The 17548-nt window shown below is 33.9% G+C and overlaps 2 protein-coding genes and 1 non-coding gene across 4 annotated transcripts in view; 2 read left to right on the top strand and 1 right to left on the bottom strand.

The window, feature by feature from the left end:
* bwa (alkaline ceramidase) overlaps positions 1–17548 on the bottom strand; it is a 188647-nt gene that overhangs the window by 125953 nt on the left and 45146 nt on the right. The gene's annotated exons all lie outside the window — the stretch shown is intronic.
* Positions 9401–17548, top strand: part of LOC118199314 (uncharacterized) — a 135227-nt gene continuing 127079 nt past the window's right edge. Inside the window, exon 1 of one of the 2 annotated variants that reach the window (XM_085813253.1) lies at positions 9401–9913. In XM_085813253.1, the coding sequence (XP_085669379.1) occupies positions 9733–9913 (181 nt within the window). In that variant the 5' untranslated portion in view covers positions 9401–9732. The remainder of the gene's footprint in view (positions 9914–17548) is intronic. The other variant, XM_085813252.1, reaches the window with a different exon arrangement.
* TRNAT-UGU (transfer RNA threonine (anticodon UGU)) lies at positions 13102–13173 on the top strand. Its single transcript has one exon. It is a non-coding gene; the product is annotated as a tRNA-Thr (tRNA).

Raw genomic sequence — 17548 nt, 5'->3', positions numbered from 1 at the left:
GTTTTATCGGGCAGCACACGGTTTCATCGGTTATTAGCTGAATTCCCTGACATTTTAAACCCATCCAAATCAGGGCAGCATACTCATCAGCCAGAAGTGTATCATCACATTGAAACACATGGCCCACCTGTATTTTCCAAGCCTCGTCGTCTTTCTCCAGAGATGCTAAAAGCTGCTCGCAAAGAATTTGAATTCATGCTAGCACAGGGAACCATTCGCCCATCTAAAAGTCCATGGGCCAGTCCACTTCACATGGTTAAAAAGTCTAATGGTGACTGGCGGCCTTGTGGAGATTATCGTCGACTTAATGCCGTCACAGTCCCTGACAGATATCCAGTCCCACATATCCAAGACTGTACCCATCTTTTTCATGGAACAAACATATTTTCTACCCTCGATCTTGCCAGAGCATATCATCAGATCCCAGTGCATGCTGAAGATGTGCCCAAGACCGCAGTGACTACACCATTTGGTCTCTTTGAGTACTTATATATGCCATTTGGCCTTCGCAATGCTGGCCAAACATTTCAGCGTTTCATACACCAAGTACTGTCTGGTCTCGATTTCTGCATCCCATATTTTGATGATATCCTGGTTGCATCTACAGATGTGGAAGAACATTTTAAACATCTGCGTCAGATTTTCACTCGCCTTAAAGATCATGGATTAAAACTAAATCCATCCAAATGTGTACTTGGTCAACCCTCAGTTTCCTTTCTTGGATGTCTTATCACCCAGAACGGAGTTAAACCTTTAGCGGAAAGAGTCAAAGCAATTAACGACCTACCTCAGCCCAAAACCATCTCTGAACTGAAGCGTTTTCTAGCAATGTTAAATTTCTACCGACGCTTTCTGCCAAATGCCGCAAAAACACAAGCCTGCCTACATGAGTTTCTGAAGAATAGCAAAAAAAAAACGATCAACGAGCTGTCTCTTGGACTGAATCTGCATCTGCAGCATTCGTGCAATGCAAACACGATCTGGCAAATGCAGCCACACTTTCTTATCACTCACCTAGTGATCAGCTCTCTATAATGGTAGATGCATCTGACACGGCCATAGGAGCAGTGCTTCAAGCCCATACCACTAAAGGACTTTCCCCAATGGCATTCTTTTCCAGAAAACTTACTACTGCAGAAAGGAAATACAGCACATATGACAGAGAGCTACTTGCTGTGTACTGTGCTGTTAAATACTTCCGGCACAACTTGGAAGGACACGACTTCATCATTTTCACTGATTTTCGACCATTAACCTTCGCTTTTAGAAAAAACTCTGACTCATGTTCTCCTCGTCAGCTTCGACATCTGGATTTCATCGCCCAGTTTAGTACAGATATCAGATATGTCTCTGGTACTGATAATTGTGTCGCTGATGCCTTGTCTCGGGTAAACAATATCAACCTCACTACCCCAGATTTCTCTGAAATTGCAAAAGCTGAATTGCATGATGAGGAACTCAAGAACCTAATCTCAAATCCACAAACCTCCCTTCAGTTACAACCGCTGCACATTGATCCAACGCTTAAAATTTACTGTGACATAGAGAACAATAGAATACGTCCCTATATTCCTGTCAATTTTAGACGTGAAGTGTTTAATGCCTTGCACAATTTGGCACATCCTGGAATCCGTGCCACCAAAAAGCTGATCGCAGACAGATTTGTCTGGCCAGCAATGAATAAAGACATCACAGAATAGACTCGTTCATGTATTATATGTCAACGGTGTAAAGTATCCCGTCACACTCACAGCCCCATTCAACAATTTAGCCTTCCAGCAAGACGCTTTGATCATGTGCACTTAGACTTGGTTGGCCCATTGCCTCCTTCAAATGGTTGCACTTACCTCCTCACTTGTATTGATCGGTACACAAGATGGCCTGAAGCCATTCCTATTGAAAATATATCCGCTGAAACTGTAGCTCGAGCATTCATCTCCCAGTGGCTTTCAAGATTTGGCATGCCTACCACCATCACTACTGACCAAGGCCGACAATTTCAATGTCACTTGTTCGCATCCCTCACCTCCCTTCTTGGCATTCGCCATATTCGCACAACACCATACCATCCATCTGGAAATGGGATGGTGGAACGCTTTCACCGATCTCTCAAACAAGGTCTGAAGTGCCACAGTAGCACACACTGGACAGAAGCCTTACCCCTAGTCTTGCTTGGTCTTCGCACAGCATTCAAAGAAGACATTGGTAGCACTTGTGCTGAAATGTTATATGGTGCAACCCTCCGTCTACCAGGTGAATTCTTTCACCCAGAATCTACTCCAGTTATCGACCCTCCAACATTCCTTCAACGTTTACGTGAGACCATGAGCAATATCTCGCCAACCCCAGCATCTTCGCATAACCAGCCAAGCTATTTTGTACATCCTGCGCTTGAGACATCTTCGCACGTATTCGTGCGCAACGATGCAATTAAGCCAACTTTAACACCTTCATATGATGGTCCATTCAAAGTTGTCAAACGAACACCGAAACATTTCACCATCATCTGCAATGGCAAACAATCAGTGATTGGAATCGATCGTCTCAAACCAGCATTTCTAATGCAAGATCCAACAACTTCCTCATCAACATCACTCCCGGAAGAAAGCTTACATCCCGTTAAAGAGCAACCTAAAACTACCAGATCTGGAAGAAAGGTTAAATTTAACCCAAAGTACTTATAACGTACCGATGGTACTTGGGGGGGGGAGTACTGTGGCGTTCCGACAGATACTTCAACTTCTATTCATGAGATGGCGCCACGTGTAAAATCCAGTTCTTAATCGGAGCAGAAAAGCGACATCTTTACTCACTCAGACTTCTCGTCACACAACTGTACGCGACGCTAGCACGAACTGTGTTCCGAGCTCTGTGTTGATCTCTGCAATGTAATTTAAATCGTAATTTAGTATTTAATATATTCTTTTGTTATAGGAGATTGTCTATTCGTATTTTCTTTAATTATCTCATGCATTAAGCACACACGACCACCAAAAGTTATGGTGTTGGTGCTTCTGTTGTCTTACGGTTTACAGATGCACTAACAGAGGAGCACCCTGGGCAATATCATTTTGTTTTTGATAATTTTTTCACAAGTATTGCCCTGCTTGATAAACTCGGTTCAATGGGTCATCAGGCAACAGGCACAGTTAGAAAAGGTCGTATTGATAAACCACCATTGCAATCGGATGTTGCCCTAAAATGGAAAGAGGCTCATTCGATTATCGAAAATGGAAAGAGGCTCATTCGATTATCGAAAATGGAAAGAGGCTAATTCGATTATCGAGTTGAAAGGCAATATTGTCTGCAGATGGCATGACAACAGTGTTGTGACTGTTGCATCATCTGGTGCTGGTGTAAATCCACTGTGTCTTGTAAATCGTTATTCACAAGAACAACAAAAGAAAATCCAAGTTCAGCAGCCAAACATGATAAAAGTATATAACCAATTTATGGGAGGTGTGGATAGAGCAGACGAAAAAATTGACAAATATAGAGCATCAATTCGTGGAAAGAAATGGTATTCAATTCCATTGTTGTTTTGTTTCGAATTGGCCTTACAAAATGCTTGGCAATTACACAAAACTTATGATGCAAAACCAATGGATCTTTTAGAATTCCGTCGTCGTGTAGCATGCCATTATCTTGAGATTCATGGTCAACCTGCAGAACCTGGCAGGAAAGGAAAACCCTCTGCGAAGCGAAACATTGATTCACGCTATGATGGCATAAATCATAGGATTGTAAAGCAAGGAAAGCAAACTCGCTGTGCTCAATGTCATAAAAACACCACTTTTCGATGTGGAAAATGTGATGTGGCTTTACATGTTAAGTGTTCTTCCAATTACCATACCGGGTAATGGGAATAACCACATTTTTAGAGGAAACCCACGATTTTATACATTGTAACATTATAGCAAAGGTTTTGCCTAGTGTTCCATTTTTGGAACACCATATAACTTGTAAACTAATTAAAATAAAAAAATTCTTCTTCAAATCATTGTTTATTATATTTTTTTACCTAACATACGGAAATTTCATGCAAAAATTCCAATTTTTTAACCTTCGGCATAAATGGGCTAACCCTGTCCTATCAAAGAATTTGAAAACAATTATCTGAGAGACCAAGGCTTCACATGGAAGATTTATTACTTTGTTTATTTCTAGCATAAAATGACTTTTTTCAATGTAAAAGGTTAACATGGAAGTATAAAAATATTAATATAAAATAATTTCGTGTACCTAAAACCAGTCCTATCTAAAAGACTAATTTTTGTTTGTGTTACTGCCAATTTTTTTTTTTTACCACTATTCTACTTTATTTCGAATGCAGACGATAATGTATTGAAGAAGCAGATTTAGAATTTTGCAATCGATACACTACGGGATATTTATTTACCCATTTATGATTTGAAATAAACTTTAATAAGAATTCACTTTTTTATGTTAGTGAGGAAGAATCTTTCATATTAGGGAAGATAAAAGATCACTGATTGACAATAGAGAGCTCCCTCACTTGTTATTTCTTTGTTACAAGAATATATCGGTAGCTGAAGACAATAACACTTCTTCTTCGAAGATTTAATAATACTTATTATTAATATTGTAAAATGTAATTATTAAAAATTGCAAATCATCGTAAGGTCGCCGCCATTCAGATAAGTATGTCATCAGTCAAAAAGAAGGTTGGGAATCTACTTTAAAATGTTGCCTGTACACGTAATGTAGAAGTAAGAATTTCCCAGATGCACTCTAGAGGCATTTTTTTTTCATGTCGCAAATTTCTTGCAAAGAAAATGGGCATGTTGCCATTATGTAGTTATTACTTAGTGAAATAATTTTGAGCTAAAGCAGTTTCAAAGAAAGAGGAACGAAAAATGCTTTTTCATTCTTTACTCATTCAGAATGTTTCAAGAGGAATTTTAATACACTCTAGTTCGTCCTTAACCTCGTTAGTCAGTGTATTTCACGGAATATGCTTGGCAACGAATTCTATTCTTTTCTCAGACTTTCCAAAAATTAAAAAAACAATTATAAAGTTAAAATCCTCTTAAAAAAGGAAATAATTTTTAAAAGAAAATTTTTAATCAGCTATGTACGAAAAATATATGAAGCGTCATATACTTGTAGCTAATTATGATAATATTACGATTTTAAAACCAGTCATATAGAATAGTAGTCATAGGTAGGTTTCACTGTACTTATGAAACACAATGCGAAATAACCAAAAAGTAATAATATTGTGTTTTAGCTCAAAATTTGGGAAAGAAGCTGCATTTTGTGACTTTCCAAACATTTACTAGTAGAATTTATGGCAAAAAAGCAATTTTAATTTACGAAAGATTTTGAATAAAACTCTTTTTTTTCCTCTGAAGAAGAGGAACTTGTGTCTAATCTCCCACAAGTCGATAGTCAAAATCTACGCCAAATCAATGTTACTTAAATAATACTAATTTTGAAATTCTCTTCAAAAATCTGTTTTATAAAATATAGGGTTCACCATCTATTCCTCAGGAAAGCATGCCTAGTAAATTATCCTTCTGCAGTCAAAAAATATCATCTAAGGAATCTTTACTCTAGATTCTGAAACCGAAGTATATGTGGTTGCTGTGAATATTATCCAACCCATGCTGTCATTTTGTTCCAGAATTAAAATTTCATCTCCGTCACACTTTGAAATATTTTGCTTCTTTTTTCTTCCCGCTTTTATGACAAAATTTAAACTCTTTGCTCAGTTTTCGAATCATGGCAGTAGTTCACTGGATCAAAGCAAACGATTCACTGCGTAGACAGTTCTGTCCATAAGCAGATAATGTTTTAGAAAAACAAGCTAATATGTCATAGTAATAAATGCTATCAATTTGTTTTGGTAAATATGCTGAAATTTGTTTTAAAAATATTGTAAAACTTTGGAGACCCACTATGTATTTGAATTATAATTTATATAGTCAACAAGATTCACTTGCATTCATCACATTGTGAAATACTATGATGAAACCTCTTAAGGCGACTACTTTACGTAGAGGACCCCTTTCAAAAGCGATCAGCTTTTCTGCGATTATAACATCGATATTAAACATTACAGAATGGGAGGTATTCTAAGATGACAGCCTTCAAGCACACCAAAATCGTCTTGGATTATAGAATAGTAGTCATAGGTAGGTTTCACTGTACTTATGAAACACAATGCGAAATAACCAAAAAGTAATAATATTGTGTTTTAGCTCAAAATTTGGGAAAGAAGCTGCATTTTGTGACTTTCCAAACATTTACTAGTAGAATTTATGGTTTTCCCTTTAAAAAGGTATTTCGAACTTCACCTGCAAAGATGGTTTACTTTTCTGCTTCTAAGCTGCTAAGAGAAGCCACAAGTAATTTTAACGTTATGAAGAAGTTTTGTAGCGGAGCTAATGTTTTTAAAACAATAATAATTTTATTTATTTCGTATGTTTTTATAACACTTTATTTCATTTGGTTTCTTCCTTTCTTCGGGTGAAATTTTGATATTAATTTTTAGCCGTTTCTATCGATCTGGTTTTCTTGAAATTTATTAGGTATGGGTATTTCCAGTGGGAGTACAACATTCTACAAGAATTTTTCAATATTCGATACAGATGTTTTTGCTTAGTGTTAATTTTTTTCACAAATCTTTATTTAACGGCGAAATTAATCATTGCAGAATGTTGGTCTTCCCTCCCCCTGGTTAGTAAAAGAATAGTTGAAATAAATAAATGTTAAAGAACATCTATGTTTTTAGAACTTCTAACATAATTTATCCAATTTTGACGGTTAGTTTCCAGTATTATTCGTGTTTAGTAGATGTATAACGATGAGATTAGAATTCTAAATTAAAAGCATTATTCCTTATTATCTTATATTATATAACAAAGAACGAATATCCTACGTTCAGAAGCAATGGTTTTCTTTCTTTATTACTTTTACATACACTATAGACGAAAAAGTCAAATATAGAGAAAACTTTTTTTAAAAATCACATAGTTTTAATTAATATAACAAAAGTAAAAAATACTTTTTATTGTCATAAAATTCTTGATCATTTGCAAATAAAAATAAAATCTTAGTCCTTCCATACGCGAATTTTCTAGGCTATTAATATAATTTCAAGAATCAGTCGAAATGATTTATTACAATAAAAAATAAAATCTTGGTGCTTCCATACACTTTTTTGGGTATTTTCGGGTATGTAACTAAATATAAAGCGACAGATACATTAATGTTGCATACAAGCACACACGAAAGCTTAATAAGAATAAAGAACAAACGGATCGTGGGATATAATAATTGGATGTGATTGACGTGGTTGACGGGCAAGCAAGAACCTTGGCATTTATTTCTAGGGTTATCAGAAGTGAGTTGGAAAAATAATTTTTTTTTTCCAGCTCAAATGCCTGATTAATTTACAAATACAGTTCCTAGGCCGAGAAAAACACTTCCGTTTTCAGCTATGAAATTCAGGAAGTAAAAATTCTCTTGTTGCTGCTATTGTGATATGTTTTTCAACTATTACTTGGTGGACGGATTTAAAACCTTTACTTCCGAGTAGAGGATGTCTTTAGAGACAGAATATAGTTTATTATTTTTAAAGTCTATAGGAAAACTGTATTTCCATAGAAAGTCTAATTCGGGTATGCAAGGGTCTGTAATATTTGCCACATATGCCGAGTGATGGTAGGCGAAATTTCCAAATGTGATGGTAATGTTTAACTTTCCATTAATGTTAATTTTAACCATATGTAGTTTGGAGGGTAACGCAGTGCTACGTCTAGACGAGTCTACCTTCTAGTCGGTGAACCAGATCTTTTTGGATGACGGTAACATTGGCTCCATTAGCGATGGTCATAGTGCCAGGAAATCTACTTATATAGCTCATGATAAAAGGTCCATAACTACCGCCACTCACTGCAGAAATCTGAAGCGTTTTAAAATGTGGCTTCTCAATCACAGGGAATCTCCATCCTGAGAAAGAGCCATTAATTAGACTTACGCCTTCTTGCTGTGGAGAGGCTTCAAAGTCGCTGGTGAGCTCCTGAAGAGTTTTCTTGGGCCTCTACTGATGTGATTTTAACTAAAGCCTGCCATAGTTTTTTAAACACTTCTTTCCAAAGCGCAGCTCCAACGCGCCGATAGTGCTTACATGTTGGGTGGATCATAGACACCTTACCCGCACTTAAGGTACTGCTTTGATGTTTTTTTTTTTTTTTTTTTCCTGACTTAATTACTTATTACTTATTCCTGACTTATTAAGAACGTTTTTTGGCAGAAAGCGTTTGTTACAACCAGATATTTTATTGTGATACAAAAGTGTTTCAAGAAGGTTTAACGTTTTTAACATAGGTTTGGACATCGTTAAAAAAACAATAATTTCATCAATTCACTTATGCTGTTTTTTTACACCATTTTACGAAAGTTGATAAAAATAATTACAGTATATTAATAGCGTTGCGTTTTGACTCAAAAATACGTGTTATGCCTGTATTTATTTTGAAAATAGATGATGTAACGATGTCTTTGCTTGATTACATTTTTTCTGATAATTCATTACGGTCTATGACTTTTATGGTATTAAAACAAAACAGTCGTAAATTATATTGCGGAAAGTATTATTTGATTATGGCAAAGCACACGAAGGCTATCTGCCTAAGGGGAGGGATGTCTTTATGGAGGACTTTCTAAAGGACCTGGTATGTATACACATTACTCATGGAGAAAACCACGAAAAAGCCCACGCAGCCAGCCCGTTCGCCGGGACGAAATATTAAAGGGTAGAGGGGGTAGGCTCTGAAACGTTTATTATATAATTAAAAGTGTTATTAACGGATAAGCGAAAGAAAAAAAAGTTCGGAACCGCTGCTCTAAAGTCTTTAATTCAGCACTGTAAATAAATTCTGAGTTTGTCATTTGGAAACCCTTCACTTTCATTATAAGGGTACTATAACTATGGTCTCACCTTTATATTGCAAAGAGGCAGTTTTTAAATTCAGGATAAACTGAATCCAAAATGTGTTTGTGATTTACTTTATTTTCAAGTTTCTCACCACTAACTATCCACTCTCACCACTAACTCATTCATCGTTAAATTTTTGTTGAACCGTCATTCAAATTAATAGCCGTGCCAGAAATACTACCAGAATAATAGTAATAATAACAGAAAGTTTTTGTTTTGTTTGAATATGCCCACTTATAGAGGCTTCAAAACATTTTTCATGCGTGATGTCTCTCCGGTTATTTCTTTCCCTTTGCACCCCGAAGCATGTGTTTTAAACGTCGAGTTTTTCCAACCTCGTGCGCAAAGAATCCTTAAGCCACCCAACCTGAACTACCAGCCAATGGGAAAAGCCTTTGCTCTAGTAGAGCGTGTGTGTAAACGTGAAGGGGGGGGGGTTAGCAATGAAATAACTCTCAACTACTCGTCCAGCTAGTGTTTTCCCTCGATGTTTGATCTCGGTTTCTCAGTCACCTAGCGCAATGGTGAAAATAAGGAACCTGCTTTTGTTTTTTTTCCTTGCGATTAAATCTTTCCTTTCTTTTACATCATAATCACTAATTCCGAGTATACGCAAGTGTAAGGGCATTGTTTACAAACGTACGCTCCAAAGGCGGCGATATGGCTGTCGGGTATACACCTGCCGAATCCTACAGGTGCAATGATCTACGAACGCCCGACATGTTTTGAGAATATCCGCTGTTTTGCCGATGTGAAAGGGACAAGACATGTATCTTCTTCATAGACTGTTATGGATATTATTGACATCTTCCTTGTTTGGATCCTCTGCTGCCCAAGATACTTGTTACCCGGCTGGCGGGGTAGCGGGTATTATTGTGGCCACAATTATCGTGACTCTGGTGGTCGCTGGATTAAGTACAGTGCTAGTTTGGTGGCGGTGGAAAAAAAGTAAGTTTATTTCCGTATTTTTATTTTAGAGGAGATTGCTTCAATAATTATTATCTAAGAAATTATCTCAGTGTTTTACACAATGCATAAACATATTCCAGGTATCATTTTGTATCCAAATTATGCATAAATTCCGAAAGAGCAAATTGTATATTTTTGGTTATAATTTCCGTCATATTATATCTATTTAGTTTTGTTACAGGATAACTTTAGAAGCGAAGTGAACGATAATTTAGTCTGCTATTGGTTGTATTTGCAAGATTTTCTTAAGATTGTTTAAGAAAAAACGATTGGGCTTACATAAACTTTATATAAAAAATGCGAACTAAAAATGTTTTTTCCTCATTGTATATATTTTTGCTTATTTTTTGGCAATAATTTTATCATACTTTATATTTATTTAATTATAGTACAAGACAGAATACAAATGTGAAATAAAATAATGTGGAATTTTAAATTTCGGCATTTTTCAATTAACCTGAACTTAATTTTCCGACTTTGGAAAATAAATTACGTAGATATTTTAATCAAATTTGTAATTTCTTTTGCCATCACTGAGGTAGGATTCCAGTGTTTTGATAATAGAAAATAAAAAGTACAGAAACATTTCAAAATTAATTTTGGAAAATTCATACAATGATGAATTAGAATTTCTTGTAGAAATCATAATACACCTCTAAGGCTAGGATTTATTCATATACAAATCACAAGGATTTGTATATGAATGCATTTGGAGAAAACAGCTTTAGAATATGTGCATATATATTAAAACGTTAGGTATTACATATGCAAAAATTAAATTAATCTCGATGTTTTTAGCGGTAAATTAAAAATAAAGTAACTAAAACTAAGCTAATTTGTTAAGGCACAGGTAACCAAAAGAATGTGATACCTAGATATTTATATATAAGAAAAATAATTTTAATAATAAATATTTTTCTGCAGCCTTAATGAATGTTTAATATGAGAAAATATCCACAGTTTCCTTTCGCGGTATTAATTTAAAATAATTACCAACAAAACGTAATGTATTTGGATTTTTCTGTACCAAATTTAAGGTAATATTTTTTTTATTTTCACAAATATAACATAGTCTGACTGTATTTTGTATCCGTAAATACTTTATTTCACGTAATATAAAGGTATAGAAATAAAATTGAATCAAGTTTGGAATTCCTGTTTAAAATATATTGAGTGCAAAAGTTTTTCCAAAAAAGAACAGAACTTCAAGAACTAGCTAATTATGCTATTAGGTTTTTGGAGTAAACCCAGTAAATAAAAATGTGTAAACATTAGCGTATTTATAAACACAAGTTGTTTGTGTAGCTATATTTTTTTAACTAATTTATTAAAAGTATATGTCGAATTTTTAAAGTTGTGAAGAATGATGGCAGAATTAAATGGCATAATTGTTCGAATTATTAAACAATGTTTGCGAAAATGAAATTCTACATTTATTTTATACCTAATATATATATTTTCAGCTGCGAAGTTTCATTTTATATGGATTATGATTAAATTTTACTGTGTTTACGCCGGTGGAACTATAATTGAGGTCTTATTTTCATTCGCGCTGTGTTGCTACTGGCCCTCAATTGTAAAATTTTCTTTTTTTAGTTTTACCTTCCTTGTAAAAATCTTATCTTCGGGTATTAACCGTTCCTCGTTACAGATTTTTCCGCAATTATTGGTATTATGACCTACCACTTCCGGTAAATTTACGGTCAGTTTCCAGCCGCTGAAGTTGTCCTCATTGAATCGGACGAGCAAGTCGAGCAAGAATTCGGAATCACGCTAATTGAATATTGACATTTAGTAAGATTCTTCTAGTTTTGCAGAGAGGTGATTGGCCCTTTAAATTTTTAAAAGAATTGCAAGCCGACTGGCTTTTAACGCTGGGATTAGTGTTTTTAGGCCATTTATGAAATATGCTTAAACATTTTTAGTTTTGAATCCCGTAAGATTTGTTTATTTATTGCCTTCAATTAAACCTACTCCCTTTGTTTATATAATTTTGTTGCAGGTATAGAATTAGTGTTTAATAGAAAATTATATTACTATGGATACTATGTTACAGAATTATAGCACTTAACAGATAGTATAGAATTACAATATTTAATATTGTAGCAAAATTATATTATAGAACTATAATATGCAGTTTTATATAATTATAATACTGTTAATGCATCTATAGTATTAGTGTTTAGTATAAAGTGATGGTGTAATTTTATGTAGAGTTAGTGTTTTATATAATAGGCCTTCAAAGTTGAGTGCGCATGCGGCCGAAATTTATGATTTTTCAATTAAATGATTGTAAAACTTCTTTTAAGCACCTTCTTAATAAATGTAAATTAAGCTTTTGATCATTATAACTTTGTTACGCTATTTCGTTAACTGGCAACAAAAGTTTCCCAAGGTTGAATTTTCCGTTTAAATAACAGACGATTCCGTGTTTTACTTTGATCCTATGTTTATTAAAATTTATAAGAAAATGAAATTCTTTACACTATTCATAAATTATAAATATATTTTATATTTTCATTTATAAAAAATTCCATTCTTACCGATGTTTAGAGGAAAGCAAGGTTTTTTTTTCCCAGTCAATTCATAGCTTTAAAATGCAGTCACTTAATTCACTGTATTTTAAAGCTATGAATTGACTCTTGAAATAATATTGATGATTTAAAATTATGAGCTGATTGGGCAAGTCTATGGTTCAGTTAGCTAATATCGTTTAAAGCACGCATGTTATATAATTCTTTATCATCATATTAAATATTTAAAAAAGTAATACTTTTTTTTTAATAATGAACAGCGCAAAAGAACGGTTTTCGTTCCGTTCTTTTGGTCAATTCGTAACTTTAAATGCACATCATTCTCATGATACTTGTATTAAATATTTGGGTACATACATATTAACGCAATCACCTCGTCGCAATTTGCCAATTTTTTACAAATAAAAAGGTAAAAATTTACTTATCGAGTGCAAGTTGGTGGTTTTTCTCACCTTTCTTTAGAAAGATTTCCTAACTATCGATATTTCTCGTAAGTCGGTAAACATTATCAACATATGAAAAGAAAACACACTTCAGCAATTTAAAATACAAATTTAAATTATTAAATAATGATTACGTAATGTGTTAAAGAAATGAAACGCTTATAAGGTATTTCTCCCACTTCCCTAGCGTGCCTTCGTGGTGTAACGGTAGCACGCTGGGCCTGTATTCCAGAGGTCCGTGGTTCGATTCCCGGCGAAGGCGGTTTGCTATTTTTCATCTTGTCTGCTTTCAAAAAAAAAAAAAAAAAAAAAAAAAAAACCCTAATGTCTCTACAGTGACGCCCGAACTAAAAGGGTTATGAATGATGATTCTCCGCACTCAGGATTTGGCGACTAGGTCCCCTAAAACCCTAGTCACCCTTTAAAAAGGGGAGTATATAAGATATTTCTCCCACTTCCCTAGCGTGCCTTCGTGGTGTAACGGTATTCCAGAGGTCCGTGGTTCGATTCCCGGCGAAGGCGGTTGCTAATTTTTCACCTCTCTTGCTTCCAAGAAAATCCTAATGTCTCTACACGCTTACATTCTTCTTCAAATCTTTCTGTCATGTTTTTCCGCTAATCTTCTCTCGAAGTACACAGCGATCTGTTTTCGCTTAAAAAAACATCAACTCTTAAAAATTTCCTGAAAATTCTATAGCCTGCAGAAATTTTACCGCGGTATGTTACACTGCTGGCAAAAGCCACAAACTCATATTTTTAAACTAAGGGGGAAAAAATTCACGATTTGCTTATAAAAAATTGTTGGAACTTGGAATGCAACAGCAAAGAACGCATACGAAAATGGTTTGACTGAAGGATTGTTATGAACATGGTTGCTGGAAGAATGGTTATGCGCATGGTTGTCATAGTTGGCAGATTCTGAAATTTTGGCGACTTCTACTAAGTTGGTTATGTTTAATACGTAAGTACCAATATTTAAAGTATTATTGATTTTTTTACGTGAACCATGAATATTTAATAAGTTTAAATATAGTGTTTGCATTAAAACGTACGAATATTTTAGAATTTCTGTATCAAAGCTTTCTAGGGCAGAGTTTCCCAGAAATATTAAATCAAGGTATGTTATATCCAGTAGGATTCTGTTCGCGACCCTTTACTTTAAATTTACTGTTAATTTTCTTATGATAATAAAAGTAATTTTGTTTAATTTATGACATAAATTCGCAATATCAAAGCACACTGATGTATAGCTCTATAGTCTTTGAGAATCGCTATTGTAGTTTCTCGGCAGTTTTCTCGGCTAGAATTCCATAAAATACTTACGTTTCCATGAGATGTTTTTGGACGCTAGCGAGAAATTAATGAATTACTGCGAGCCAAACCGTAGAAAAATTAAATTTTCCTATAGCCTAAGGCAGTTAACCGTCTCTAAAAGTGTATTTTAAGAATTTTTCAAATTTATGAGAAATCAAACAGAATAAATAATCGATTCATAAATCGAAGTTTTAGAGCTAAAATATTATTCTCTATAATACAGTGGCTCACATTTGTTTTTGGACACGTGCATTTTTGAAATTTGTTTGCGTAAATATTGAAACAAATGTTTTTCAAATGTATTATTTTCCCTCTGTTTTAAATATTGATTGCTGTAAAATAAATATCATCAAAACATTTCTTGTAATAAAGTAATTTGTTAAAAAAAATGTTAAACAGTAACTCATATAATAATTGGGGCAAACACATAATAATTCGGTGCTAACATTAAGGAATCGCAGATTTATCCTACGAAAAATCAAACAATATCCAAAATTTAGTACTGTAAAATGGTCAACAGATTTAGAAGAACGGTATGCAATAAAAGTTAACCCTGAAATTTTTGAAGAGTCATTTAGGACACATTAAAAAATGGGCGATTAGCAAGAAAGACTTCTTCGTCAACAAGAAAACAAAGAAAATATCCACAGCCCTAAATGTTCGCATGTGGTTATTATGCAAGTATCCGAAAGTTATCAAAATTTCTCCATATTCTTCGGACATAAAAAACCTATGGAGTGGGTTGGAGAAAGGAATAAGGGAACACGATACTTCTTCGAAAGCTCAAATAAAAGCAATTCTTACGTAGGACTAGAAGAAATGGAGCATTCTTACACGAAAACATTACTTAAATCCATGCTAAATGTATGAAAAGTGTAACCTTAGCTAAAGAAATGTCTAACGAAATACTGTCCCGCTATTTTTATCTTCTTATAAACTGCTTATTCAAAGTCTCCAATTACTTCCGGGAGAATACCTCCGAATACATTTTCGCTTTCGAAAATGCTTTGAACAAATTATGATTATGATTATGATTATCATTATTATTACCAAAATATTTTGAATAGCTTTTTTCAAAACAAGTTGGTTGAAAAAAATCACTTTCAATGATCATATGAAGAAAAATAAAGTCATTTTGGTAATATTTAATAACTCATATTTGCTAATAAAACTGAAAAACACAAGTGTCTGAAAACAAATGTGAGCTACTGAATCTAACTGAATAATGAGCCGAGTAAAAGTTATCACAAGGATTGCTTTTGATATTTATTAGTCAAGCTAATGGGATCATATTGAATAAAAGTGGTTTATTATGTGTTTGTCTTTCCATAGAAAAAAACATTAAGTAAAAGAAAAATAGTTTTAAAAAGAGGGAAAAAAAAGGAAAAAGGTCTGAAAGCTTTCAAATTTTATATTACGTCCAAAGAGGCGTTTTTTTAACCGTTTTGTGTGTTACTTTTATTTGTTAAATATCGTTCTTCGCACTTAAACCGTGAAATTAAATTCAACAGCAGTATCACAAAATATTTAGAAAAGAGCATATCTTTAGAATTTCAGATACACAATCTCGCGCACTGGAGTTTTTTTTTTTTTTTTTTTTCTTTTCTTTCGTATAGTGTTGACATTGCTCGCTTTGAAATCGTTAATCAAAAAATCTGAAGTTTTAAAAATATGAAATAGATAATAAAACAAATTTTGAATTCCAAATTTGGGCTTCCATATGCCCACATTCGAGTGTAGGGCTACGTTATTCAGAATTTGCTGTCTCTAGGTAGCGTTGTTTTTTCATAATGCGAGAAACATACAAACATTCATGCAGATCAGATTCTTCATTATTTAATTTCTTTAAATGTAATGCAGGGTTCTAATATTTGGTGGCAACAATTTGAAAAGTGAAACGCCGTTCTATAGTGGACGAGGCAAAAAACGCCAGAACTAAACTGATAGCCCTCCTGGGCAAATTTCTCCTTTGGGCTAATAAGAAAAACTTAAAAAAAATTATTAATCTACGAAAACGTTATGAATGGGCAACAGATAAACGATTGCTTTGTGCGTGCTGAAAAATTCTAAAAATAAATTTGAGTAAATAAAACCATATTAATTTAGAAATCAAACAACAAAAATCAGCGTTTTATTTGCAAATTATCTTAAATAAAAGCGTTTTTGAACTAATTTTATCCTTAAATCGTAGATGCAGATTTCAGTCAGCTACTTTCATCAGAAATTAAAGCGTTTACTCATTTCCTTTGTATTTTCTGCCGTAGCTATTGCATCATTGTATACAGAACCGGTGCTGATCTGACTGGCGCGGTCAATTTGTGAAAAGGTGCTCGTACCTTTTTCCAACTTCGCTGTTTTTCGCCACGACACAAATTGTTCCTCGACATAAAGACACAAAGTTGCATGGAACCCTTATGAAGTTCAGCTTACATGAGAAAGAATGCAACCTTCATCAAAATGCCGGGATCTGACGGTCTTGGCGAATCGTTGCCAGCATCTATATGAAAATTCCCTACTTCTTTGCTATGGGGGGGGAATTTGATCAAACAGCTATGAATTTTTGATGAACTAAATACGACAGGGTTAAAACGATGGGTTTTGGAAGAAAAATATCTGCCGTGATTGTATGTTTCCTTTCTGTAAATCAAGTGCGCCATCTAACAATAAATCCTTTAAATTTTATCGATTTTCTTAAAATCCAAATTCCGGCATGAGTTGATTTTAAGTACATTTTAAATTTCCGCGTACTTTCAAATACATCCTCTTTTTTTTTTTTTTTCTTTTGGGTAAGTTCATCATTTATATGAAATTTTTTAGATGCTAAACGCTGAATCGACTTATAGTTCCTAAACGCATATTTGACCTGGATAAAACAGAAGATAAAAGAAATAAGAAGGTAAATTTTTTAAGAATGGGAACTAAGCCTGATGTTTTTCAAGAATTTTTTGGAAGATAAATCTTTCCCCTCCAAAAAAAAGTTTCACTTTTAAATATAATAAAATACTATAGCTCTTGTAAATTTTCCATACCTTATTAAAATGTTGCTTGTTTGAAATCTAAAATAAAATTTATAGGCTTAATTATAATTTACAAAAAACTCAAAATAAGGGGGGCGACTAAATATTGAAATGCTCGAAAATTTATATCCTTTATGAGATCCTTTACTTAAGCTGAATTGGTCAAAGTTAACGGATCCATGAGAGTGGATTATTCATGTTAAATAATATGGATAATTATGTTGTACTTACAATACATCTATGAAGATAATACAGTGAAAATTACATTATTAACTGTCGCTCCTTTACTCGTCTCCTATCATCCAT

The sequence above is a fragment of the Stegodyphus dumicola genome, chromosome 3 (assembly GCF_044657685.1).
Source record: "Stegodyphus dumicola isolate Sdum_Otavi_A_Nest chromosome 3, ASM4465768v1".
Taxonomy (NCBI): domain Eukaryota; kingdom Metazoa; phylum Arthropoda; class Arachnida; order Araneae; family Eresidae; genus Stegodyphus; species Stegodyphus dumicola.
This window is presented reverse-complemented; position numbering and strand designations above follow the sequence as displayed.